This window comes from Silene latifolia, chromosome 2 (genome assembly GCF_048544455.1).
Source record: "Silene latifolia isolate original U9 population chromosome 2, ASM4854445v1, whole genome shotgun sequence".
Taxonomy (NCBI): Eukaryota; Viridiplantae; Streptophyta; class Magnoliopsida; order Caryophyllales; family Caryophyllaceae; genus Silene; species Silene latifolia.
In genome coordinates this window covers 133,069,618-133,082,582 of record NC_133527.1, presented here as the reverse complement: position 1 = coordinate 133,082,582, position 12,965 = coordinate 133,069,618, and the positions used below count along the sequence as shown (strand labels likewise).

Here is a 12,965-nt window from a genome sequence, read left to right as displayed (position 1 = left end):
ATGGTTTTCGACTTTCCAAAATGAATTGTCGGCTAAGAATACTGTTGGAAATCTTTATGTGCATGAAATAACCTTGTCTGTGCATGACATAACTTTGTATGTGCATTAAATACCCTTATACCACAATCATAATCACTCACTGTCTTGTTTTTTTATAGCTCCTACCTGCTTTGGAGATCATCGCAAGAGACTCTCCGAGATACACAAGGTTGTTAGAGATCAAAACTTTTCAGTGGGAGGTTGTGCAAGTGCCTCGACAAAAGAATTGGTATTCTTGTGGAGTTTATTTGTTGAAGTGGCTAGAAAATTTGTGTGATCAAGCATCATGGACTGATGAGTGTTCTTACGAGGTATATATTTTTCAACAAACTTTTGTAAACATTATTCAGTATATTTTATTTCAAGCCTTTCAATATTTGTTGTCAAATGAAATTTATATGTAGGATTTGGATGAATATGCTACGAGTATGATTGCACGTCTCATCAAATGGAAGCGAAACACGAGAAAGGTAAATATCAAGAACTTTCGAATGCCTAATTTAAATTTTGCCTAATTTTAATCTTCTTTATATTAGATTCTGTCTCGGAGTGACTTTAACGTAAAAATACCCCCCCCCCCCCGCCCGCTTTTTTGTAGGATTATCACTAGGTGTTATTTTTTAAACATTTGAGTTGAGTGATGTGCAAAGGGAGTGACAGATGACCGAATCCAACATTCGAAACACTGAGCCATTTTTTTTATCTGATTCCTTGAGTCGAGTGATGTGCAAAGGGAGTAGACCCTGGACTATTGGACTCTTGGTACATATTAGACTCTGGAATATGTAATAACCTAAGTCTTGAGAGTAAATATTAGATTTTGGAATATGTAAGTCGTGTAAGACATGAAGTCATGTTTCTGGACTAATTCTGGAAACATGTCACGAGACAACGAAAACGAGAGACAATTTTCAAAATTGGACAACGAAAAGGTCGTACGGAAATCTCTCTAACATCGTACAGGCATTAAAAAATGTTCCACGTGCATAAAATAACAGTGTGCATGCATGAAATATGTAAGTCATGTGTCCAGGGTCAAATCTTAAAGTAATCTCAAGTGAACTTTTAAAATGTTGCATTTTCATTTAGATTTTGGAATTTTATTATTAACTTCAACGGTTGGGGATGTGGTAGCAAAGAAGGATGTAGTGGTGGATCACATTTCTCCGGTTTCTTAATACTTGTCTTAAACTTGCATTAGAAAACGTTCTACGTGCATGTAATAACCATGAAAGTGCATCAAATAACAATGTACATGCACGAAATAACCATAAACTATATTGACCATTACACATTAGATTACTGATTTTCCTCAGCATGACTAACACGACTCGATAAACATAACTTAGGCCTAAAAAATAGTGAAAAATATGCTGATAGGACGGGCCCAAATTGAAATAAGCCCACACCAATTCTCATTATTTGTTGATGTTGGGTCAACAATTCTCATTTTACCCGGCTTGTCATATATAATTATTCAATTAATGACATTTTCGCTCGGATCGTCACTTTGAATTTTAAAGATTTGTCGTACACGAAGATTCATTTCAATTGATCACATTTTAGTGTTGGACTATTCTTATTTTAGATTACCAAATCTGGTGAAACAGTGAATAAATTAATCGCCTTAAGGTTTCTTAATACTCGCCTAATGTGAGCATGAAATAACGTTCTTTGTGCATGAAATACCTATGTATGTGCATGAAATAACGTTGTATGTGCACGAAATAATGGTGACAGGAAAACTCACGTTTTACATTCTATAAGTGTTACATTAATCTTAAGAAAACAAGTCCAACATCTATCAAATAAAATAAAAAGTCCCGAATTATTCAATAAGGCAAATGTCGAATGCTTTAAATATTCTTTAAAAATATTACTCTACTCATTGTCGGTTGTCCTTCAGTCACCATTCCTACTGTCGTGGTTCGCCATCTCACCACAAGCCCTGCATTTTCTTAGCGGTTTCTTGTTCACTCCCCCAGCTCGTTCTCTTTGTGAGATCAACCTTTTTCCCGAGCCTTTGTTTTTACACTGCCTTGGAGGCAAAACCTAAATCTCACTAGGGATGCTTGTTCCTAAAAGCATCCCAATTTCAGCGTTCTTGTCCTTTACCTTTGCAATACCAGTATTGCCACTTTCATCAGGGGCATTTTTTACCCTTTCCTTGAACTCACGCAAAATACCAAGCAACTCACCACAATGCTGAGGACTCGGTTCAATGAGTGCCACACAAGTAAACAACTCTGACCATAACTCACCGACTTTGTTTTTCTGTACATCCATTGATGTACAATCAGTAAGCAACTGGCCATTAGGGCCGACGATTGGCTGGAAGGTTGCGAGTTTGCTCCACCGACTAAGTAGGTAGTCACTTGGAACTTTCTGAATTCTTCGATCTTTAAAGACACACAGAGCATGTCGACAGAGTATTACATGTCTTTCAAACTTCTTGAAAGTGCATACCACTGAAACATCATCCTTCTTAAAACCAACCTTATACGTTTTGTTTCGAACTTGATCTATGATATCTGTGTATAGAATTGGATAGGTTTTATCTTTTTCTTTATCCCCAACACCACATGAATAGCAAGCTGCTTCGACTTCCTTTTGAAACTCGCCGAAAATTGTTGGAGTGTAGATTTCTGATGCATTCTTTTCTAGGGCTAATAGAGTCGACAACTGGGGAAGGAGTTTTTTTATTGTGCATCGAGTTTCGAATGAGTCCATCTTTGTGCATCTATCGGACTCTCAAATCTCGTCCAAAACTCAATTAGGGTTAAATTAGGATTAGTGAAGTTGCTGAAAAAGTGGTTTTCTGACTCTGACCTGGAGGTTGTTCTCATCAAACCTCATAAAAACAGGTCACGAAAGTAAACTGGAACCCACATATTTCTAATGCTGTACTTCTCCTTAAGCCACTCGTTATCCGACAACCCATGAGATTCAACTAGTGTTGTCTACCTTTCCTCAAATTCAGGCGGATCCACATCTTCGCTCCAAACACACCGGTTTATTTTCTTCAGAAGCTCAGTATCTTTACATATTACAGGCCCTACCTTCTCAGGAAACTTTTTCAGTATGTGCCACATGCAATATCTGTGTTGCACCTTATCTTTCCAGGCTAATTTCATTCCTTCTTCTATCCTTGCATCTTCATCAGTTATCATACAAACTGGATGACGACCCCCCATAACCTCTACGAATTCGTAAATAGCCAAGCAAAGGAGTCCTTACTCTCATTAATAATAAGTCCAGCCCCAAAGTTCAGGCATCTCTTATGATTATCCACCCCCGTGAAAGGGCCAAATATCATCCTGTACTTGTTTTTTCTAAAGGTCGTATCAAAAGAGGTCATGTCCCCGAATAGCAAATAGTTTTTAATACTAATAGGGTCAGCCCAAAACACATGTGACAATCGACCTATCTCGTCTACCTCAAAATCAAAATAAAAGATGGACACATGTGTTTTATCTTCATAAAATGCTCAATAAGCATTTGAGCATCTCCCTCTGATAAATAATTTTTGATATCTCTAGAAAAGTTCTTAAAGTCTTCCAATGACACACCCACATTCCTATAACCTCTAACATACTCCTTGAATAACCTATACGACTTAACTGGTCCTATGTTATTTTTGGAGTTGTCAATTATCATTTTTTTGTGAACTACATTCAACACTCACGTTTGTGTCAAATGTACCATTGTTGATGGTGTTTGTGGCATATGATTATGACCTTCATGAAAACCATAAATTTGGTATTTACCCATATCAAGACCTTCCTCCAAAATTCGCTTAAATTTAATACAAGGACATTCTATCCTAGTCCTTTGACTCCGGTGATTTTTCCCTTTCGCTTCACATACTCCAGCCTTATTACACACAAATTTTTTATGCGTAACGACACCCTTTTTAGACTTTTGTGAGCTTAATCTAGTCACAAACCCACATTCTTTTGCATATGCTTCATAAAACTCAACACCTAGTTCAAGCTTATCGAATAGCATACCAATAACAGGCTTAAGATGGATGACACACTCAAAAACCCGATTCGTGTTGCTTGAAGAACCTTCTGCTGCCTCCTTGTCCTCTGCCTCCTCTATTATGATATGTGCATATGTGGTGCAATTAAAGTAAAAAAGATGAGGGATAAAAAAGAATATAAATTACACTCTCACAAATTAGTGTTGCCGGATAATCCAAGTACACTCCCCCTAACCATAAACATTCTATTACATAACCACATGTATAGAACAACACCGTTCTAACCTCCAAAGCGAGGGTGTCTTAATACTTGCCTTATACATGCATGGGAAAGCATTATATGTGCATGAAATAAACTTCTACATGCATCAAACAGGTAAAATATTGTTCCCTAATAGACAGTCTGAAAAGTTTAACTACTCTATCCAGCAAGCAAAATATAGCTTTCATGAATCATAAATTCCGGACAGTCTGAGAAGCTTAACACTAATAGAGTTTTCATAGGTGCTAAAAATACACCAGTGAATACAGAACACTGCCAGCAACCATACCTGAAGCAGATTTTCCGAGTCAAAGGCCAACTACTAATTAAACATTGGCACCTTATTTGATGCAACCAGAACCTTATTTGATGCACATTAAACCTTATTTCATACACACTAAACCTTATTTCATGCATGTAAAGAGGACGAGTATCCTAAAACCTAAGCCTAATTGCCTAAAAAAAAGCTGAAAACATCAAGCAACTACCAGTTGGACTATTGTTTCAGATCTGAGCAATACAGATCATTAAAACCAAAAGATCATCACAGACAACCAAGAATTGGGATGGCTACCAACTTTTTAACAATAATAACTAAGACGACCATGAAACTCACAACTTCAGGATGAACAGAATTGTTCCTTCAACAAATTCGAAAGTCACAACTTCAGGAACATCATGTTCAACTGCTATTGCAGATATTTCTAATATAGACTGACATGCATTAGCTTCAACAGTCACTCCTTCGTTTGTAATGACATTTGAAGAAGTTTGTGATAATATTGAGCAGTTGTCATTTTCATTATTGCTGCAACAAGAAACGTCAAAAATTAAATAAGCAATAATACAACAATATAATTCATGAAATTGAGTCCCTGATTTTAACAAATGTAGGCAATTTCACAATTTCTCCAACTCTAATTTCTCAATTAAGCCAATTTGATTCACAAAATCACAATTTGATGCGCGTAAATAGGAATTTGATGCCCATAAACAGGAATTTGATGCACATAAACGGTCTCCAGTGTCCTGATTTCAACAAATTTAGGTGATTTTTCAATTTCTCCAACCCTAATTTCTCGGTTTCCCCAATTTAATTCATGAAACCCTAAATTCAGAAGCATAATTTATCAATCGAGAAAGTTAATAGACGAATCAAACCCTAATTTCATGATTTCAACAAATTTAGGTAGTTTCTCAAATTTCCTAACCCTAATTTCTCAGTTTCCCCCAATTTAATTGACGAAACCCTAAATTCAGAGCATAATTCATCAATTCAGAAATTTAATTGATGAATCAATCCCTAATTTCACGAACAATCTAATTTAATTGACTAATTTAACTAATTTCACAACAAATAATCATCAAGATCGAAATTTTACCTCGAATTTAAAGGCTTCATTGATAGAAGCAGCGTCGAAAGGTTGATTGCCGAAGAATTTATCGGTCGATGGTAGAGAAAGTTAAGGTTTGATTATTGAAGAGGCGATGGCGGAAGGTTTTGATAGTCAATGAGATTAGTTGAAGAGAGAGAAGAATGACGAGAGAGAAAGCAAAATTGGAAAATGAGTGAGATTAGTTCAGTTTGGGGAGACGTGCGTAATTCGTTTGTGGTTTGGTTGAGTTAATCTCAGCCTGTGTATTATTAGATCTAAGGGTTGTTAAGTGGTTCTCATGGTTCTCATTATACTAGTGGTTCTCACCGGATCTCGACCATATATATATATATATATATATATATATATATATATATATATATATATATATATATATATATATATATATATGTATGTATGTATATATATATATATGTATGTATATATATATGTATGTATATATATATGTATGTATATATATATGTATGTATATATATATGTATGTATATATATATGTATGTATATATATATATATATGTATATATATATATATATATATATATACATATATATATATATATATAGGTAGTATCCCGTGCTTCACACATTCTGTTTTAAAATTTTATTATTATAATTGAAGGAAAATAATATAATTCATACTCCCTCCTATTCTACATAATTGTCCCATTTAGAGGATAGCACAAGAATTAAGGAGGGTTGTATAATAATGAAAAGTAATGCTTGGGGGTAAGAAGTTTGGATGAAGGGTATTATGATTATGATGGGTAATGAATTAATTAAGAGGGTAATTACTCCCTCCTTTTTTACACACCAAAATTCGTTTCCCTCCAAATTTATAAACACAGTGCTGATACAATGACGGTTTTGCGTACATACAGTTGGTTTTGTGTAGAAATTAAATTACATGAACTTAAATTATTACACATTCTAAATTGTAATTAAATTACATAATTAAATTACATTAACTTAAAACAAAATTACATTAAACTCTAAATTAACATTAAATTACACAAAAACTTGGACTTCAGATTAAATTACAAGAAAAGTGAAGATCAAAACAGACGGATGGAGTTCAGATGAACTTACGATTTTCTTCATCTTATCTTGATTGTCCCATATCAGTTGTTCCATAAACCAAGATAACCCAAATTGTCAGTCCAAATGTTAGATATCCAACTCACCAATATTGCAATTTGACACCAAAAATCAAATATGGAGCTGTGGATATGGACCATCTGCAAGCCCAGCCGATCTGTGGACATACAACGGTCTTTTGAAAGCCACGCTCGGCGGCGTAAAAATGCTTTCGACCGGATCGTTTTAGATCGGTCGGTTTCGTCTCGGTAAGGGTCTCGAAACGATTAGAGATGTTAAGAGTCACCACCAAGCATTTGTGGGATGCCTGGAACCCGTTCGAATTCCACTTTATACCCTGGTCAAATCGAAGCACAAAGCAGCGTTTGACATAGGTACTAAAGATAAGGAAATCGTCCATCTTTAGCATCCTATCTCTAGAATGACTCTCGTACGCCCTGGATAAGGTCGTCCACTATCCAAAGTTTCTGAGTAAGAGGTGAAGGTACATATTGGGAAGCCCTTTAATCAGACACCCAATCCCGCCAGCGTTTAGCGGCCTCTACTGATCGATCTTGGTTGGTTGAATGCAAAAGTTGATAAAACGGCTTAAATGCATGAATGCACATCCAATGATTTAAACCTAACATGTGAGAGCTTTCTAAGTCGGTTGATTTAATCCAAGTATCAAGTATAAGATGTCGAGTTGGATTAATGATTGATTTGCATGCAAGACGGAAATTAAACATCCATTTACCGTATTAGGTTTAGGGTGCATAACATGATCCATTTGTCTTAGTAAGGCATTTTGCAAATATGGTTTGAATAGTCGTCTGATCCGTCTTATATCCGGGTTAACCGGAGTCGGGATCGTCCTAGACTAGTGCTGGAAGGGAACAGGCCCTGTACCAGACGGCTATATGAGGCGCGAGCCAGCCGGCGGTGTAAGGGGCCTCCCTCTGGTTTTGAAAATGAGAAATGGGGAGCCTGTTTAGGCGCGGGTTAGCCCACGGTTTATGTGCCGTGTTCTGACCTTTTAGAAAACGTTATAAAACGTGTTACAAATGGGAATTTGAACCCGGTTTGATTTGAAGGGGTCGTTTAGACCGCATTTGTTGATTTGAAGAACTAGACTCGAATAATCATCATTATTTGATAATATTCGGTGTCGGGTTCGGTTTGACAAACTTGACATGAATAGTTTTGAAAATGATTATGGACTAATTTTTTTAAGTCCATTTGAATGTTATTAGTCGGTACTCATCATCGTACCCGGGTTAAAATCCGGCATGGTATGTAGAACCAAGGATGACTTTGTGTTGGTGACTAATATGTTTGTTTGAAAATGTGAAGAAATGAAATAAAAGGCTTTAAAATACCTTCTAAATGTCATTAACCAAATATTATCACCGAAACACGGATTTAACCGTCATGGTATGAAGAACCAAGGGTGAAAAATGCTTTATGGTTAAAACATGTGAAATAAAACAACAAAGGTTCGAAAATACTTGAAATGGTGAAAACCGATTACAAATATGAAAAAAAATGGATTAAGGGAAATGACGAGAACAAACACGGTTGATTTCTGGTTTGAATACCCCATTTAGGCACGAGCTAGTTGGCGACCTAAGGGGCTTCTGCCTCAGACCAAAAATCAGTTTTGGCTCATTTATTCCATGTTTTAGCATGTTAGAGTCATGAAACAAATGAAAACATAATAAAAGAGGATATTTACACCCTCATACTTACATGCTTAGTTATGGCGAGTGACCGACGTAAGTGTAACAACTCGTTTGATCGGAAAAAACTCGGTTTCAAACCGTTTTGGTAAGTAAAAGAGTGTTTTAAAAGTTTAGTGATGGTGTAGTGGTTGAAGTGGTCGGTCAAGTGATTTAATGCACGATGACGGTACCAAACAATGTGTAAGGCTCGTTTTTACGATTGGTAGGTCGTAAATACGCGTCGGGTTGTGACTTAAGAAGTCGAGTCGAGAATTTTAAGGGAGAAAAGAGGGGGCGGACACTTGCGTAACTCTCAAATAGGTGGCATTTGAGGGGTATTTATAGGAGAATGAGTGGTTGTGTGAGTTTTGAGCGACGTGGCCACCTGGGCTGCTCAAAGAGGCGCGAGCCACGTCGCGGGTCTTCGAGCTGTGTTGTCACTTTCACAACAAACGCAATCATGATTTGTTCTATCCTAGGTTTTGTAGTCACATGTTTGGTACTTGACCATTCATGAATCCGGGAAAACTTAAGGTAGAAGGTTTGAAATGTTTGTTTTTGGTGGTTAACTCGGTTTGACTCGTTGTTGGAGTCGGGATTTGAATTTTTGAGTCGATTTTTGGTCTGGTGCCGGTTTTGACTCTAGTTAGTGTCATTGCGACCCCGTCGACGTGCATTAAACACTCCAGGTATTTTTGAAATGTTTTGAGATATTTTATTTTCGAAATCGTTTTAAGTTTTCCGACGTAAAGTTGTACACAAACTGTCGATCAAACGCCGCGATTCCAAAACATGTTGTAGTCCGATAATCATCGGGTATTTGTTGGAGTCTCAGCAGATACTGGGTATCTACAGAGCCCCCACTTTGACTGAGGCTTGGACAGGGCGAAAGTCAAAGTAGAGCCCTCAGGTCAATTGAAGATTACAACCTGGAGACCCAAGCGACGTCGAGGCGGCTCGAAAGGATTCGGGCGAAGGACCTGCCGTCGGGAAGGGCGACGCCAAGGTGACTCGAGGGTACGAGTCAAGGACCCGTCGTCGGGAACAGTTTAGAGTCTGTCGACTATCCGTGTGGGTCGTTTAGAGTCCGTTAAACTACGTACAAAGGCTCGCCAGCCATAAGAAGGAGTCATACATGAGGCATCTTCGGATATGTCCTTGCACGTTTGCGGATAAAGGCTCGCCAGCCACTGGTAAGGAAATGTACCCGAGGCATCTTCGGGATCTGTCCTTGAAGGATTGCGGACAAAGGCTCGCCAGCCAATGGTAAGGAAATGTACCCGAAGCATCTTCGGGATGTGTCCTTGAGTGCTTGCGGACAAAGGCTCGCCAGCCAATGATAAGGAAATGTACCCGATGCATCTTCGGGATATGTCCTTGAATGCTTGCGGACTGATGTGACCATAATTAGAGCATATTTAGTCCCCGAATTAGCTTTGTTCCCATGCTTTTTAGTGCATATTTGGGTCATTTATTGTCTTTAGTTCTTTGTTTTGCATATTCTTTGAGGTTTTGTGTCCTTGGTAGGAAAGGAGTGCAAACCTTGCATTTTCATGGCAAAATGAAGCTAAATTGATTGAATTCAATGACCAAGCATCAAGGAGAGACAAGATCATAAGGCCTTTGTACATACTATAGTAGATGGGCAATGATGAGAAAAGATCCTTGCATCCCGGAGGAAATCCTCAAGGATTTTATGAAGAAAAAGGAAGAAAAGAAGAAGGAACGAGACTGCCTAACAATCCGTGCGGATTGCCTAGAAGATGCCCGTCTTCACTCCACAATTTGAGCGTCTTCCTCAGCTGGACGCCCGGGCAAAACCACCCAAAGACGCCCGTCTTTCCCTTCTGGACGCCCGTCCAGAAGCCGCCAAATCCGCCCGTCCCGTGCTAAAGACGCCCGGATTCCCAGACAGTCCCATTTTGTCTTCTGCAAGCTTCAAGGAAGGATGCACATCTTTTTTTAAAGACCGGAGTCTCCCTAAGAGACCGACGATTCCTCAACAAGGGACTTAATCGTCATTTAAGCCCTTAGTTAACCCTAATTCATACACCTAATCCCTACTATAAATACCCCATTAGTCTAATTAGAAGGGCATGTTCTTCTTAGCCATCTTTAGGGTAGTTAATATCAATCAAATCTCTCTTTAATCTTGTAATCAACATTTAATTAAGTTTTAATACAAGTTTTATTTCCTTAATCTCTCTCTTGTTCATCCTTTATTTTGGGTAATTGAAGATTATTTGGGTTATTATTGGGAGATTGACAACCTTCCAATCAAGCATCAAGTACTTCTTTTATTCTTTGCTTTATTATTGAAATCATTAGTAGGTATAATTCTCTTAATCCCTTTTTAATTATTGTTAATTACTTCATTTATTCATCATGTTTCACTTTGTTGGTATGATTGACAACCTTGCTAGCATGTTCAACATGATAATGAGTGAGTAGTTTCCTTAGCTAGGGTTAATGGGTAATTAGGGGAAACCAACATGGGGAATGATTCATGCTTAAATTAATATGCTTTCATAGTTTATTTGCTTGCTTGTTGTGATCTCAACTTATGCACATGTTATGTTTGATGAAATGTGAGCCTATGAATCCTTTTATTTTTTACCCATCACCTATCTTTTCAAAGAGACTTGTAAGACATAAACCAACTTGAGTCTCATTAGACCATGCATATTGTTGAGTGGGGAAGATTAAGTCGACTTGTAGGTGTTGTACAATCTAATCGATTCGGCTCCGGGACCCAAACTTTCCTAGGATTGTAAGATATAAACCAACTCGATCCATCACAACAATAATTGCTTGCTTATAACTTGAGAATATGTTTGTATGATCAATTCCCATGAATCCCCTATGACCCCATGACACCCTAGTGCCTTTTATCAATTGTTTACATCCCTTTTAATTCATCTTGCTTGTTTACTTTAATTGCTATTTAGTTTAGTGATCTTCTACTTCAAACCCCAATTGTGACACCCCTTAGACACCACTAGTTGCAATATAAATCTCATCTCAATTCCCGTCCCTTGGGATCCGACCTTTACTTGCCTCTTTACTAATTGTAGAGTTGTTTGTGAAGTTATAAATTGTGTTTTGGTCTAGGTGCTCCTAACGACAAGTACTGAAAAACTAAACCCCACGAGGGAACACAACCAAAAATGGTGCCGTTGCCGGGGACGGTGTTAACTTGATTTAGATTTTCTTGTATTGTTATTAGTTGTGTCTTTCTTTGCCTTGGGGAAGTAAAACTCCTCAAGGTTTGTTCTAATTGTTTTCGAGTTGTTTGATATTTTGCATGTCTAGAAGGCCACAAGGTGACTTGTTGCCCTTTGATCACGAAATTAAAAGAACTTCGACAACCAATAGAAGACTTGCTAGGAGAACTTTGAGAGGTATTGGTGAGGTTGTAGATATTCAACCAAATACTATTGAGTTCATCAAACCTTTTGCAAGAGAAGGTGAGGAGAACCCAACACAAAATCCAACACAAAATCAACCCACAATGCCTAAGTTTTCATCACATTCCGTACCCACCAAGGAGAACCTACCCAATGGTACTCCCACACCACAACACCTAACCAGAAATTTTATTGCCAAATCCGCATTTATTCAATTAGTCGAAAGAAGCCAATTTGGGGGGTGCCAAGTGAAGACCCTCATTCTCATATGGAGACTTTTTGTGACTATTGTGATGCAATTTCTCAAACCGGTGTAACTCAAGACCAAATTCGATGGGTCTTATTTCCTTTTTCTCTAATTGGCACCGCAAAACAATGGTTGAAAGGCCTTGATAAAGCTACTCTCGGAATTGATTCTTGGAAAAAGTTGGCTCTAGCTTTCTACAAAAAGTTCTATCCACCGGAAAAGACTAACATGCTAAGAGCTCAAATTACGGGCTTTAAGCAAAGGGATGAAGAATCTTTGTATGAAGCTTGGGAGCGATTCAAGGGAATTTGTCGCTCATGTTCTCATCATGGACTTAGCGAGTGGTTCTTGGTACAACAATTTTGGAACGGTCTTTATGAAGATTCAAGGAACATTCTCAACATGGGATCAAATGGAATGTTCACCGAAGTTGATGACAATCAAACTTGGAACAAAATTGAGGAAATGGCGGTCCATAACTCACAATATAGTAGACCTCGCAAGGCTACTAGAGGAGGAAAGCATGAAGTGGACTCCATTACTCAATTGGGTGCTCAACTTAGTGCTCACATTGATACCATCAATTTGAAGTTTGAAAAAGCTATGGCTAGACTTGAAGAAGCCTCAAAATCACCAAAGCATCATGTTAATGCCATGACGGCATCTTCATCAATCCCAAGTGGGATATGTGAGAATTGTGGAACTTTGGGACATGACCAAAGTGAATGTGGGGGAACAAATGAACAAGTGAATGCTTTCCAAGCATACAAGAATGGTACCCCTTATTCAAACTATTACAATGAAAACACCAAATTCCATCCAAATCTCTCGTA

General features: G+C 37.8%; 1 protein-coding gene and 1 non-coding gene across 2 annotated transcripts; both read right to left on the bottom strand.

Moving 5' to 3' along the window:
• Window positions 1–2,091: 2,091 nt before the first annotated feature.
• LOC141641333 (protein FAR1-RELATED SEQUENCE 2-like) lies at window positions 2,092–2,769 on the bottom strand. The gene has a single exon (XM_074450000.1). It carries the CDS (start codon window positions 2,767–2,769, stop codon window positions 2,092–2,094), a length of 678 nt encoding a protein of 225 aa, XP_074306101.1.
• A 9,591-nt stretch (window positions 2,770–12,360) lies between these two features.
• LOC141644534 (small nucleolar RNA R71) lies at window positions 12,361–12,467 on the bottom strand. Its single transcript, XR_012544148.1, has one exon. It is a non-coding gene; the product is annotated as a small nucleolar RNA R71 (small nucleolar RNA).
• Between the last annotated feature and the right edge of the window lie 498 nt (window positions 12,468–12,965).

Bases quoted from the DNA above. Each gene is read 5' to 3' on its own strand.
- LOC141641333 (XM_074450000.1), bottom strand. From the start codon at position 2,769: ATGGACTCATTCGAAACTCGATGCACAATAAAAAAACTCCTTCCCCAG.